Genomic DNA, 16,240 nt, shown 5'->3' with positions numbered 1-16,240 from the left:
ATTTTCGTTTTGTAAATTGAATTATTATTACTCATTTTTTTTTTTTTTTTCTAGCTACCCCCTCCTCTCTGCAACAATAAAAAGAAAATTGACTGCCTTGATTACAATAATGGTAGTATATTTATCAGCTGCTGCTGCTTGCTTGTTGCCATGGATAATGTTTATCTTCACGAGTTATCAGTAATGGGCTTCCGTTTCCTTGATTAACCTTTGTATTAAAACAAATGCCTAAATCGGATGTTTATTAAAATCATTGATTCTCAAAAAGCAGCAACTTTAACATTGGGTATACATTCTAGTCAGAGGTACAATAAATAAACATGGGGAAGTAATTTAAGAAGTTTTGATAGAATGAAAATTTATGTTAATAAAGAATTGTAACTTCTTGTGTGTCACTTTCTTGTCTGTCTGACACATTATTTTCCTTTATTTGAAGTAAACAATGAAATAGCATAAAATAAAACGAATTTAAAAGAATCCTATTTAAAATGAAATTTAATTACAAAATTAAATCCACTGTTTTTTTTTTTATATAAACCAATCAGCCATCTTAATCTTTTGTTAATAGTTGAAAGAAAAAATAGAATTACTTCATGACATTTTGAAATATTTAAATTGTTGAAAATAGAAAATTGTTTAAATTTAAAATTAAAAAATCTTCATATATTAAAAGTTTGGGAAGCTATTTATTACATCGAATAAGGTTAACAATTAAAACATTGTATATTACTAAAACTTTGATGTTCCCTTGTTACTGTGCACACTTTTCATCTGAACAGGAATGTTTTAAATAGTGGGAGGAAGGGTAAATCTATATATATATAAAAGCGAAAATGTATGTATGTATGTTTGTGTGTCGGCTAAAAACTTTCGACAGACACGACGAAAATTTACAAACTCGGTATCATATCGAAGCCCCATCCTTCACTCGAAAAATTGGCCAAAAACGTTCATTTTTTCACCCCGAATCAACAATTTTAGACGGGGGGTCAACAAAAACGGTCTTCTTGTGGCGACGAGCAGTTCTATGCATGCGCCAGATGACGTCATGACCTGATTTACTTTAAATAGTTGAAAAACTGAACAAATTTCATGTATGTCGCGTTAGGTCAGTTGATTAGCACGTTGGTTCATTATCTAAACGTTTTGGGTTCGAATCGTGGTGTGAGATGTCTTTTTTTTTTTTTTTTCGATTTTTTAAAATTTAAAAATTGAACCAGTGTTATTTAAGCCATTTTTCACATAATGTTCGTTTTTCTGTTTTTTTTTTTTACTTATCCACCCTGACCACACATCCAAAAACACCCGGGTACCCACCGATTTTTTTTTTTTTTTTTTTTTTTTTTTTAATTTTAATTTGTTTTTCTGTTTTCATCATTCGTTTGCCTTATGTTAGTTTTTTTTTGTGTTTTTTTTTCGATGTTTTGATTACCCCCACCCCCCGCTTAATTAAAGCGTTTTCTTTTTTTACTTCGCTTATAACAAACAAACCTGGTCATTGATGACGTCACGCTCGACGACTTCCGGGCGCGCACCAGTCAATTTGGTTCTTACTTAAATAAATTCAAACATCTTTCAGTAACTCATTCTGGCTGGCCGATTTTATTTTCAAACTTCGCCTCAGGGCTTCGGGTTCGATCCTACCATCCCCCCAGCCCTTCTCGGGTTCTTTTTTATTTAATACCACACACACCTACAAACACCCGGGTACCTCTGCTAGTCTATCTATATATATAAAAGGCAAAAGGTGTGTGACCATTTCGTGTATGTCTCGCAAAGGGTTTTTGTGCACACGCTCCGGGGGGGGGGGTACTATTGCTTAGAACTGTTTATATAGGCCGTAGATAATATGTAGGATTTGAGAACGCATGTAGCGTCTAGATTTATTTACGTCGATTTTTTTTACAAAATTATTGCTATTTTGCCTTCTCGTGTGTTCATTTCACTTTTTAGTATAAATAAAGTGAAACTAAACTCAAATGGACGTATTCTCGGCATTGCGCCGGGAAAAACGTCCAGAAGCAATCAACTTTGATCAGTCTTGTATATCAGACAGCTGCTATTCAATCTGGACAATTGGGAGCTGCTTTTCCCCTCCCCAACATCTGTTGGGAAAAAAAAGTCAAATTTGGGTAAACAAACCCAAACGATGCGTGACTTCTATTTGACCTAATTAAGAAGGTCAAATGAAAGCAGCAGAGTTAACTGTTATTGCGCACACCTGTTTTTATAGTTAAATAAATAAATTCAAACCTGTGTATGTTGTATGTCGCGGTGGCCTAATGGCTAACGTCGCCCGGTTTTTGTTTTTTTTTTCACACATTAATTTCCAACTCAAAGGTACGGGGGTCAATTCTCATACCTACCAAAACATTTTTTTTTTTATTTACCCTCCCCCTCAAGACACCCGGGCATCGCCAGGTACCCCCCGAGAAGCGGTCGGTTGTCTCACAACTTCTTAAAACTTTTTATATCACATATAAATCATAATATCTACGAGTTAACAACGGAGGTCGCCTGTCTATTTAATTTGCTCGAATTTGAAAAGATAAATATTCAACATTTTTCGCTCGCCGCATGTGGATTAGGCGTTTTCATATAATAAAAGCGACACTGATTCGGGCGGTATTTTTTCCCGGTCGCGATCGCCAGAAATGTCCGAAAGCAATCAGATTTGATCAATGTGAAAATTTTTCCTTATATCAGACAATTGCTATTCAATTTGGACAATCCCCTTGTTATGGGGAGCTGGTCCTCCCCATAATATCTTGGAAAATAAAAAAGCGTTACCGCAGTAACTAAAATACTGTCCCGCACTCAAAGTTGACCTCATTAAGTCATTAAAACGTGCACCTGCCAATTCTAAATAGTTAAATAAATTCAAACATGCTTCCATTAGTATTTCACGGTGGCCCAATGGTTAACGTCGCACGTTTTTTTTCACACTTTAATTTCCAACTTTGCCTCAAGGGTTTGGGTTCGATCCTCATACCTACCAAAACTTTTTTTAATTTTAACCCTCCCTCGGAGTTTGGATTTATCCAAAAACACACACACCTCCAAACACTCGGGCAACGCCGGGTACTCCCTGCTAGTATCTATATATATAAAAGCCAAAAATCTGTGTGTATGTATGTATGTATGTTTGTTTGTAACGCTAAAACTTTTGAAAGACGGAACCAAACTTGACAAATTTGGTATCATATTGAACCTCTATCCTCCGGACGACAAATATCGAAATTTCATGTCAAACGAACCACTAGAAGTGGGTGAACTGATCAGTTTTCTCCCAGGGGGGCCCCCAAAAAAACCTGTCATTTTAACGTTATTCATTACGTGTCACGTGACGTGACGTCAGCTCAGTAAAATGTCGGCTGCGCTGAGGTACATTAAAGCTGCCTTCGAGGAGTAATTGATACTATAACACAGTTAAATTTTAGTTTTCGAGTCGAACCGTTATTACCAACGGATTTATCGCATTTAAAAACGCAGAATCCCAAAATTACACGAAAATTGACGTAGGGAAAATGTTTTTATTTTTGCTTGAAGTTTTTTACCGGCGAAGATGACTATGCTCTTTGCTATAGTTTACCATGTAAACAAGGCTTTAGCCATTTTGTTTTTACCTCCTACCTCTGTTAAACTGTAAGGGGGAGGGGGGTAGCAGTATGAGGCCATTTGATTACACAAAAATTACTTTTATACGAGTTTGTTTTCCTTATGAATGGAACCGCTTTTGTAGAGGGAGGGGGGGGCCGCGTGCACAGTTTCCCAAGCATTACCTACTATAAAAAAAAGATGCACATTTACCCTCTTCTCTCACTCTCTCTCTCACCCTCTTTCTCTTCTCTCTCACCCTCTTTCTCTTCTCTCTCACCCTCTTTCTCTTCTCTCTCACCCTCTTTCTCTTCTCTCTCTCACTCTTTCTCTTCTCTCTCTCTCTCACTCTCTTTCTCTTCTCTCTCTCTCACTCTTTCTCTTCTCTCTCTCTCACTCTCTTTCTCTTCTCTCTCTCTCACTCTCTTTCTCTTCTCACTCTCTTTCTCTTCTCTCTCTCTCACTCTCTTTCTCTTCTCTCTCTCTCACTCTCTTTCTCTTCTCTCTCTCTCACTCTCTTTCTCTTCTCTCTCTCTCACTCTCTTTCTCTTCTCTCTCTCTCACTCTCTTTCCCTTCTCTCTCTCTCACTCTCTTTCTCTTCTCTCTCTCTCACTCTCTTTCTCTTCTCTCTCTCACTCTCTTTCTCTTCTCTCTCACCCTCTTCTCTCTCTCTACCTCTTCCTCTTCTCTCTCTCTACCTCTTCCTCTTCTCTCTCTCTCTCTCGCCCTCTTTCACTCTCTCTCCCTCACCCTCTTTCACTCTCTCTCCCTCACCCTCTTTCACTCTCTCTCCCTCACCCTCTTTCTCTTCTCCCTCACCCTCTTTCTCTTCTCCCTCACCCTCTTTCTCTTCTCTCTCACCCTCTTTCTCTTCTCTCTCACCCTCTTTCTCTTCTCTCTCACCCTCTTTCTCTTCTCTCTCACCCTCTTTCTCTTCTCTCTCACCCTCTTTCTCTTCTCTCTCACCCTCTTTCTCTTCTCTCTCACCCTCTTTCTCTTCTCTCTCACCCTCTTTCTCTTCTCTCTCACCCTCTTTCTCTTCTCTCTCACCCTCTTTCTCTTCTCTCTCACCCTCTTTCTCTTCTCTCTCACCCTCTTCTCTCTCTCTCTCACCCTCTTCTCTCTCTCTCTCACCCTCTTCTCTCTCTCTCACCCTCTTCTCTCTCTCTCACCCTCTTCTCTCTCTCTCACCCTCTTCTCTCTCTCTCACCCTCTTCTCTCTCTCTCACCCTCTTCTCTCTCTCTCACCCTCTTCTCTCTCTCTCTCTCTCACCCTCTTCTCTCTCTCTCTCTCACCCTCTTCTCTCTCTCTCTCTCACCCTCTTCTCTCTCTCTCTCTCACCCTCTTCTCTCTCTCTCTCTCTCACCCTCTTCTCTCTCTCTCTCTCTCACCCTCTTCTCTCTCTCTCTCTCTCACCCTCTTCTCTCTCTCTCTCTCTCACCCTCTTCTCTCTCTCTCTCTCACCCTCTTCTCTCTCTCTCTCTCACCCTCTTCTCTCTCTCTCTCTCACCCTCTTCTCTCTCTCTCTCTCACCCTCTTCTCTCTCTCTCTCTCACCCTCTTCTCTCTCTCTCTCTCACCCTCTTCTCTCTCTCTCTCTCTCACCCTCTTCTCTCTCTCTCACCCTCTTCTCTCTCTCTCACCCTCTTCTCTCTCTCTCACCCTCTTCTCTCTCTCTCACCCTCTTCTCTCTCTCTCTCACCCTCTTCTCTCTCTCTCTCACCCTCTTCTCTCTCTCTCACCCTCTTCTCTCTCTCTCTCACCCTCTTTATCTGCTCTCTCTCACCCTCTTTATCTGCTCTCTCTCACCCTCTTTCTCTCTTTCTCTACCTTTCTCTTCTCTCTCTCACCCTCTTCTCTCTCTCTCTCTCTCACACCCTCTTCTCTCTCTCTCTCTCTCACACCCTCTTCTCTCTCTCTCTCACACCCTCTTCTCTCTCTCTCTCACACCCTCTTCTCTCTCTCTCTCACACCCTCTTCTCTCTCTCTCTCACACCCTCTTCTCTCTCTCTCTCACCCTCTTTCTCTTCTCTTCTGTCTCTCTCTTACCCTCTTTCTCTTCTCTCTCTCTCTTTCACCCTCTTTCTCAACTCTCTCTCACCCTCTTCTCTCTCCCTCTACCTCTTTCTCTTCTCTCTCTCTCTCTCGCCCTCTTTCTCTTCTCTCTCTCTCTCGCCCTCTTTCTCTTCTCTTCTCTTCTCTCTCTCACTCTCTTTCTCTTCTCTCTCTCACTCTCTTTCTCTTCTCTCTCTCACTCTCTTTCTCTTCTCTCTCTCACTCTCTTTCTCTTCTCTCTCTCACCCTCTTTCTCTTCTCTCTCTCTCTCTCACCCTCTTTCTCTTCTCTCTCTCTCTCTCACCCTCTTTCTCTTCTCTCTCTCTCTGTCACCCTCTTTCTCTTCGTTCTCTGTCACCCTCTTTCTCTTCGTTCTCTCTCACCCTCTTTATCTTCTCTCTCTCACCCTCTTTATCTTCTCTCTCTCACCCTCTTTATCTTCTCTCTCTCACCCTCTTTATTTTCTCTCTCTCACCCTCTTTATCTTCTCTCTCTCACCCTCTTTATCTTCTCTCTCTCACCCTCTTTATCTTCTCTCTCTCACCCTCGTTCTCTTCTCTCTCTCTCTCTCACCCTCGTTCTCTTCTCTCTCTCTCTCTCTCTCACCCTCGTTCTCTTCTCTCTCTCTCTCTCACTCGTTCTCTTCTCTCTCTCTCACTCGTTCTCTTCTCTCTCTCTCACTCGTTCTCTTCTCTCTCTCTCACCCTCACCCTCGTTCTCTTCTCTCTCTCTCACCCTCACCCTCGTTCTCTTCTCTCTCTCTCACCCTCACCCTCGTTCTCTTCTCTCTCTCTCACCCTCACCCTCGTTCTCTTCTCTCTACATTACCACTTATCAAGGCCAATAGGCTACTCGAGGATAAGAGTTGAAAGTGCACAGTAGTCAAATTCGGGAAAGAGGATGGAACCGCTTTAACGGGAGGATGAGTTATTCAGCCACTCCAACCTATTTTGTTTTATATATATATATATATATATATATATATATATATATATATATATATATATATTAATTACAAAATATATATTACCACTTATCAAGGCCCATAGGCAACTCGAGGATGAGAGGTGAAAATTGCACAGTAGTCAAATTCGGGAAAGAGGATGGAACCGCTTTAACGGGAGGATGAGTTATTCAGCGACTCCAACCTATTTTGTTATATATATGTATATATATATATTTTGTACAAACTATATATTACCACTTATCAAGGCCCATAGGCCACTCGAGGATTAGAGTTGAAAAGTGCACAGTAGTAAAATTCGGGAAAGAGGATGGAACCGCTTTAACGAGAGGATGAGTTATTCAGCGACTCCAACCTATTTTGTTATATATATATTTATATCTATATTTATTTTAAAATATATATTACCACTTATCAAGGCCTATAGTCTACTCGAGGATGAGAGTTGAAAAGTGGACAGTAGTAACATTCGGGAAAGAGGATGGAACCGCTTTAACGGGAGGATGAGTTATTCAGCCACTCCAACCTATTTTGTTATATTTATATCTATATTTATTAAAAAATATGTTTCCACTTATCAAGGCCCATAGGCCACTCGAGGATAAGAGTTGAAAAGTGCACAGTAATCAAAGTCGGGAAATAGGAAGGAACCGTTTTAACGGGAGGATGAGTTATTCAGCGACTCCAACCTATTTTGTTATATATATGTATATATACATATATATATATATATATATATTTTGTACAAACTATATATTACCACTTATCAAGGCCCATACGCAACTCGAGGATGAGAGGTGAAAATTGCACAGTAGTCAAATTCGGGAAAGAGGATGGAACCGCTTTAACGGGAGGATGAGTTATTCAGCAACTCCAACCTATTTTTGTATATATATATATATATATATATTTTGTACAAACTATATATTACCACTTATCAAGGCCCATAGGCAACTCGAGGATGAGAGTTGAAAAGTGCACAGTAATCAAATTCGGGAAAGAGGATGGAACCGCTTTAACGGGAGGATGAGTTTTTCAGCGACTCCAACCTATTTTGTTATATATATATTTATATCTATATTTATTGAAAAATATATGTTACCACTTATCTAGGCCCATAGGCTACTCGAGGATGAGAGTTGAAAAGTGCACAGTAGTCAAATTCGTGAAAGAGGATTGAACCGCTTTAACGGGAGGATGAGTTATTCAGCCACTCCAACCTATTTTGTTTTATATATATATATATATATATATATATATATATATATATATATATATATATATATTTTGTACAAACTCTATATTACCACTTATAGGCCCATAGGCCACTCGAGGATGAGAGTTGAAAAGTGCACAGTAGTCAAATTCGGGAAAGAGGATTGAACCGATTCAACAGGAGGATGAATTATTCAGCGACTCACACCTGTTTTGTTATATATATATATATATATACATCTATATTTATTAAAAATATATATTACAACTTATCAAGGCCCATAGGCCACTCGAGGATGAGAGTTGAAAAGTGCACAGTAGTCAAATTCGGGAAAGAGGATGGAACCGCTTTAACAGGAGGATGAGTTATTCAGCGACTCCAACCTATTTTGTTATATATATATTTTGTAAAAAATATATATGAACAATTATCAAGGCCCAGAGGCCACTCGAGGATAAGAGTTGAAAAGTGCACAGTAGTCAAATTCGGGAAATTTGTTATATACCTATTTTTTTTGTTACTTAGGCATTTCCACTTATCAAGGCCCAGATACAACTCGAGGATAAGTTAAAATGTGCACAGTAGTCAATTGGACAATAAGGCCCAGAGGCCACCCGAGGATAAGGGTTTAAAATTACAGTAGTCAATTGGACAATATAGTAATCGTTAGTAATGGAAAGTCGGGAAATTTGTTATATATATATTTATATTTTGTTATATAGGCATTACTACTTATCAAGGCCCAGAGGCCACGGGTTGAAAAGTGCAGTAGTCAATTGGACAAAATATAGTAATCGTTAGTAATGGAAATTCAGTAAATTTGTGATATATAATAATATTTTGTTACATACGCATTACCACTCATCAAGGTCCACAGGCCCCTCGAGGATAAGGATTGAAAAGTGCACAGTAGTAATCGTTAGTAATGGAAATTCGGGAAATTTGTTATATAACTATTTTTTAGTTTCTTAGGTATTCCCACTTATCAAGGCCAAGAGGCCACTCAAGGATAATACCACTTATCAAGTCAAGGCCCAGAGGCCACTCGAGGATAAGGGTTGAAAAGTGCAGTAGTCAGTTGGACAATATAGTAATCGTTAGTAATGGAAATGCGGGAAATTTGTTATATATATCTATTTATATTTTGTTAAATACGCATTACCACTTATCAAGGCCCAGAGGCCACTCGAGGATAAGGATTGAAAAGTGCACAGTAGTCAATTGGACAATATAGTAATCGTTAGTAATGGAAATTCGGGAAATTTGTTATATACCTATTTTTTGTTACTTAGTCATTTCCACTTATCAAGGCCCAGAGGCCACTCGAGGATAAGAGTTAAAAAGTCCACAGTAGTCAATTGGACAATATAGTAATCGTTAGTAATTACTACTTCTCAAGGCCCAGAGGCCACTCGAGGATAAGGGTTGAAAAGTGCAGTAGTCAATTGGACAATACAATAATCGTTAGTAATGGAAATTCAGTAAATTTGTTATATATATATTTATATTTTGTTAAATATGCATTACCACTTATCAAGGCCCAGACGCCACTCGAGGATAAGGATTAAAAATATTTAACAAATTTTTTATCTACAGATTAGAAAATTTGTATATTGCGTATTCAGACATATGGAATATATCTAGCATAATCTATATATTATATCTATAAAAGTCAGAATGTTTGTGTGTGTGCGTGTTTGTGTGAGGTAGCGAGAGAGAGAGAACAATTCTTAACCTATATATTCAACAAATTTTTTATCTACAGATTTTAAATTTGTTATAAAGGGTATTCAGACATATGGAAATATATCTAGCATAATCTATCTATTATATCTACAAAAGTTAAAATGTGTGTGTCTGTGAGAGAGAGAGAGCAATTTTCAACCTATATACTCAACAAATTTTTTATCTACAGATTTGTAAATTTGTATATAGGGTATTCAGACATATGGAAATATATCTAGCATAATCTATCTATTATATCTATAAAAGTGAAAATGTGTGTGTGTGTGAGAGAGAGAGAGAACAATTCTCAACCTATATACTCAACAAATTTTTTATCTACAGATTAGAAAATTTGTATATAGGGAATTCAGACATATGGAAATATATCTAGCATTATCTATCTCATATCTATAAAAGTGAGAATGTTTGCGTGTGTGTGTGTGTGAGGTAGCAAGAGAGAGAGAGACAGAGTGAGAGAACAATTCTCAACCTATATACTCAACAAATTTTTTATCTACAGATTAGAAAATTTGTATATAGGGTATTCAGACATATGGAAATATATCTAGCATAATCTATCTATTATGTCTATAAAAGTGAGAATGTGTCTGTGTGTGTGAGAGAGAGAGAGAAAGAACAATTCTCAACCTTTATATTCAACAAATTTTTTATCTACAGATTAGAAAATTTTTATATAGGGTATTCAGACATATGGAAATATATCTAGCATAATCTATCTATTATATCTATAAAAGTGAGAATGTGTGAGAGGAGAGAGGGAGAACAATTCTCAACCTACATACTCAACAAATTTTTTATCTACAGATTTGAAAATTTGTATGTAGCGTATTCAGACATATAGAAATATATCTAGCATAATCTATCTATTATATCTATAAAAGTGAAAATGTGTGTGTGTGTGTGAGAGAGAGAGAGAGAGAACAATTCTCAACCTATATACTCAACAAATTTTTTATCTTCAGATTTGAAAATTTGTATATAGATTATTCAGATATATGGAAATATATCTAGCATAATCTATCTATTATATCTATAAAAGTGAGAATGTGTGTGTGAGAGAGAGAGAACGAGAGAACAATTCTCAACCTACATATTCAACAAATTTTTTATCTACAGATCTGAAATATCACATTTGTATAGAAGTAGAAATCTGGATACCTATTCTGATACCTAATAAAAGAAAGGACACTCTTTGGGGCGGATTTTGATGATAACAAGTCACTAATTAGAAATTATAATAAACATTCAAATAATTTAAGAATTTTACCAAAATAAAATTGCATGGTAATCACCCAATTTCTGCCACAAAATTTTGATTGGCAAAACTCATAAACATAAAATATATATTTTCTACTTTCATCTTTTTTTTTTACATAATCTGATTTGATGTTTTCCTTAATATTCAAATCACTATATTTTGCTGCTTAATATCAAATACAGCAAATGAGTTATTTTTTATGCATCAAACAATTACATTTTCTCATTCATCCAAACTAATCACTGAACATCAATTTCATATTTTCTTCACTAAAATATTACTGTGCTTGATGTCATCAAGTTGAGCGGATCATTTTTTTTTTTTTCATTTGTTCACACATTTTTCCAATTTATATATATTTTGTCTAAGATTCTTGGCCTATGTCATTGCATACCAAGCTGTTTATTAAAAGTTAAGGTTCACTGTAAACACATATGTTACACCAAAATAAAAACGCTTCAGATAATGTCTTGATATTCAATTCAGTTTCTCACATGACATCTTATGAAGTTAGTAGAAATGTTACCGACTTTTGAATCTCAAACACTTTCAATACTGTGCACTGATATTTTCTCTTTTGGAATATAAGCACATTCATGATTTTTTTTTTTTACAAACGTCAACAAATTTCACATTGTGTAGCAATGTACTGAAACAATTATAAAAATATTTGTTTTTATTTTGGATGATGAAGGGCATCCGAAGAGAGATTTTTCTAACAAAATGAAAGTATAATTTTTAGCAATAGGTATCTAGGAAAAGGCCACTACATCTATATATATAAATCTCAAACGTCTGTGTGTATGTATGTTTGTTTGTAACGCTAAAACTTTTGACAGACACAACCAGAGTTGACAAATGTGGTATCATATTGAAGCCCCATCACCCGGATGACAAATATCGAAATTTCACGTCAAACGGACCACTAAAAGTGGGTCAACTGATCAGTTTTCTTCAAGGGGGGCCCCCAAATCCCAAACATCTGTGTGTATGTAGGTTTGTATGTAACGCTAAAACTTTTGACAGACACAACCAAACTTGACAAATTTGCTATCATTTTGAAGCCCCATCACCCGGATGACAAATAACGAAATTTCACGTCAAACGGATCACTAGAAGTAGGTCAACTGATCAGTTTTCTTCAAGGGGGGCCCTCCAAAAACCTGTCATCATTACATTGTTGTTACGGTCCCGGGCAACGCCGGGTAGCCCTGCTAGTATGTTATAAATTCCAAATTTCCACAACCTGGCAAATACTGGTACACGCTAGCAAATTTAGATTTGCAAGTACAGAATATGATTCTAATTTTTTCCTTTGCTCTTTATTCTAACACTACACTAAGTTTACTGTTTTATTTCGCTACAGTTGATATTGTGTAGAACAATAAAAAAAATCATAGTGAACAATGCATTCAACAAAATTTCACACACATTTCTAGATACCTATATCTAATAAGTTCAAAAGAAAGGACACACTTAGGGAGGGATTTTGGTGGTCAAGTCACTAAATAGAGATTAGCTGGTTTCTCGGCATAGCCCAGGATGTAATATAGATTGACTGAAATACATGTTCTAGCTGGTTTCTAGGCATTGCCAGGGATGTAATATAGACACATTATGTTGTATATTACCTGTTCTCTTCTCCCTAAGGTAAAACAATTTCATATACATGCTGTAAATTACCTATGCTAGGGATAAAACATGAACAATACCAGTCCTAGGTTAGATAAAACAAATAATACATACAGATGAAAGATTCCTCTCCCCTAAGAATAAAACATATGTTCAATATCTGCTTTTGTTTTTTCATTGTTTATACGGTCCCGAGCAATGCTGGGTAGCCCTGCTAGTATATATATAAAAGGCAAAATGTGTGTGACCATTTCATGTATGTCTCGCAAAGGCTTTTCTCGCACACGGTCCCGGGGGGAGGGGTATATTGCTTAGAACCGTTTATATAGGCCGTAGATAATAATATCTAAGATTAGAGAACGCATGTATCGTATAGATTTATTTACGTCGATTTTTACAAAATTATTGCTATTTTGCCTTCTCGCATGTTGATTCGGCTTTTTCATATAAAAAGCGAAACTAATTCAAACGGAGGTGTTCTCGGCATTGTGCCCGGAAACGTCCAGAAGCAATCAGCTTTGATCAATGTTGTATATCAGACAATTGCTATTCAATCTGTACAATTGGGAGCTGGTTTCCCCCTCCCCAACATCTGTTGAGGAAAAAACAGTCAAATTCGGGTAAACAAACCCAAATGCTGCTTTGCAGCAAAAGTTAACTGTGTGACTTCTATTTGACCTTTTTAATTAGGTCAAATGGAAGCAGCAGAGTTAACTTTTATTGCGGACACCTGTTTTAATAGTTAAATAAATTCAAACGTGTCTCCGCTGTATGTCGCGGTGGCCCAATGATTAACGTTGCATGTTTTTTTTTTTCGTTTTTTTTTTTTTCACACTTTAATTTCCAACTTTGCCTCAAGGGTTCGAGTTCGATCCTCATACTCACCTACCAAAACTTTTTTTTTTATTTTAGTTTAGTTTGATTTACCCAAAACCACGCACACCTCAAAACACCCGGACATCGCCGGGTTCCCCCCCCCCCTAGTAACATAAATAATGGAGAAATGATACAAGAAATAGTAAGAGGAGGTGGTTTATGTAAATCAAGTTTATTTTTGCAAGAACTTAAATATTTGGAAATTCCAAATATTTGAAAACGCGTTTCTCTAGTGATATAGGATAGACTCCTCCCTCTCTTTTCCCCTCTCTGCTCTTTTCTCTCTCTCTCTCTTTTTCTCTTTTGCTCTCACACTCTCTGCTTTTCTTTTCTCTTTACCCCTCTCTCTGTATCCCTTCCTCTTTTCCCTCTCTACACTCTTCATTCTTTTTTGTTTATACTTTCTACAAAAGATTTTCAGAAAATTCAATTTTTTTTTTTTTTTTCCAGATAGATGGCATTTCCTGTCTATGAGAACTTAAAGGGCTTTGCCACCAGCCGCCCCCCAATTATCATTTTTATGGTGTGTCTTGGGGCGTTTGCTGTTGTGCTTCTTACCCTTGCTTATTTCATCAAAGTTCGAGAGATAACCAATCCAGATATTACAGAGGTGAGTTTATTTTCATTTATTACTTGATTTTCACAAACAATATTTACCACATGAAGTTTTATTTTTATCTTAGCATCAACTATAATCTTAAACAATTTGATCTATGATACTCTTCCAAGTTCTTATAATTTACATATAGGGTGGGGGACAAGACTCTCAACTGGCATTTGTTTGCTAGGAAAGATGCATTACATGAGAATATGTTGTTTGAATACTAAAAATAGAAACTTGTAGAGTTTCTGGAACGGTAAAAATTCTATTCAAATTCCAAACTAAGCAGTCACACAATCTATAATCAAAAACCACCTACCTCACCTTAACTTCTCTTTTTCATCCACATCCCTTTTTTAAAGTACATACATTCTGATCATCTAGTTCTTCTCCCTCAAAAGATAGAGCATTTTTGAAGCCATCTGATATGTAGCCTCATAGTTGACACATGTACTTGTGAGTCTTTATACTACTTGTATTGATGTATTGGTTTACAAATATATTTTAAGCCCTCCCCCCTCTCTTTGAGTAGAGCACTATCGTAAATAATCTCACCCGCTACTAAATTAGCTGAAAAATGCAAGGCTCACTGCTTGTTGGTAAACAAACGGTTTGAGCACTATAAAAGTGGTGGACGAATGTTTGTTTAAAATAGACATTTGTTGAGGTTATTTATGGGCGCAGCTCCTATGGGTTAATGGGTAGAACTGCAATGGTTTTAGGTTCAATCCTCGGCTTTGCATATAAAACATTAGAAGAAAAATTTTAAATCATCCAATTATATCAATAAATATTGTCAAATGTTGTAAATAAATTTTGTAAAAAATGATTATTTATTAAATTGATTTTAATTTTTTGTAATTAAAAAAAACGATTGAAATATTTTAAATCATTAAATCGTCAATATATTTTTATATAAAACATTATATTGAATTCTTTTTAAATTGCAAAACAAAACGATAATGAAAAAATTTCAAAACAGCAAATAATTAATAAATTTTGTCATCATAAAAATTTCTTCACATACTACAAACATAATTTATGTATGATTGATTATGAAGTAAAACGTTTTCTTAGCAATATTAATAAAACAATCGTTTTTTATGACAAAATTGAATAAATTCGCCAATTTTGGATTTTTTAATGTCATGTTTTCTTTTACAAATCAAAATTAATCTAATAAACATTTTTATTATGACAAAATTTATTGATAATTTACTGATTTTAGATTTTTCTTATGATTTAAAATTTTTCTTCTAATGTTTTATATGCAATTCATTTTATTTCTTCTGTCAAAAAATTATAATCAATATAATAATCGTTTTTTATAATGAGAAAATTTATAAATATTTAAAATCTTAAAAAGTGCAACAAAATGCCAATTGCATTTTTATTAGTGCATAAGGCACATCTGATTTGAGTGTAAATAAAATATATTTTTTAATTCTAGTATCTTCCTTTTTAGTTTAATATTAATAGTTTTTCGGTAAAATAATTTTCCAGTTAAACATTTTGTTGAACATTTTTCTGTTGAGGCAGACATCTTTTTCAAGAAAATATATATATATATATATATATATATATATATATATATATATACACTTGTGCCCGATATTATTCATACCCCCCCTTGAAAATTGAGTTTATTAGGTGTAACTTTGTAAGAATTTATTGTTTACGTCCATATTGATACATATTCTTAATAAACCTCTTCTGATAATTTTCGTCATTTTAAAATCTCGGGATACTTGTAATAAAAGAAATATACAGCTATTTATAAAATCTGCAATGTTCAAAAATAATCATACCCCCTTATTCTTTCAGTATTAATCGAGTTTCTGACTGTTTGTTTCCTGTTTGATTCTTATTTTGAATGCTTTTATACAACCTTTGATTAATTTCATTACGTTTTTTGCATTTTTCAGAAATTAAAATGATATAATCTTAAAACCAATAAAAGAATAAAAATTATTAGAATGGGGAAGAAAAAAAGAGCTTAGTAATGATCTTAGGACTAAAATTGTTAATTCACATGAGGATGGTTTAGGTTACAAGTCAATTTCCAAGAAATTTGTAGGTCCCTACAGCAACAGTACAGAGCATCATCAAAAAATTCCAGAGCCACCACACAACAAACAACTTGATTGGTAGAGGAAGGAAAAGGAAACTGTCTGCTAGAGCCACCAGGAATATTGTAAGAAGTGTTAATGCAAATCCAACCACCACTACTAAGGACATTTTAGAAAATCTGGAGTCTTCTGGCATAAAAATATCAAGGTAAACATTGCAAAGGA

General features: G+C 35.8%; 1 protein-coding gene across 6 annotated transcripts in view; it reads left to right on the top strand.

The window, feature by feature from the left end:
• Window positions 1–16,240, top strand: part of LOC145292509 (transmembrane protein 248-like) — a 133,491-nt gene that overhangs the window by 81,317 nt on the left and 35,934 nt on the right. For 5 of the 6 annotated variants that reach the window (XM_080138731.1, XM_080138734.1, XM_080138735.1 and 2 more), the window contains one exon: window positions 13,796–13,955. In XM_080138731.1, the coding sequence (XP_079994857.1) occupies window positions 13,800–13,955 (156 nt within the window). In that variant the 5' untranslated portion in view covers window positions 13,796–13,799. Of the gene's footprint in view, window positions 1–13,766; window positions 13,956–16,240 lie in introns of all 6 variants that reach the window. The other variant, XM_080138732.1, reaches the window with a different exon arrangement.

Source organism: Euprymna scolopes, chromosome 2 (assembly GCF_053919585.1).
Source record: "Euprymna scolopes isolate OS-2025 chromosome 2, ASM5391958v1, whole genome shotgun sequence".
Taxonomy (NCBI): Eukaryota; Metazoa; Mollusca; class Cephalopoda; order Sepiida; family Sepiolidae; genus Euprymna; species Euprymna scolopes.
Note: the sequence above shows the minus strand (reverse complement) of the source record. Positions and strands in the feature narration are given on the sequence as shown.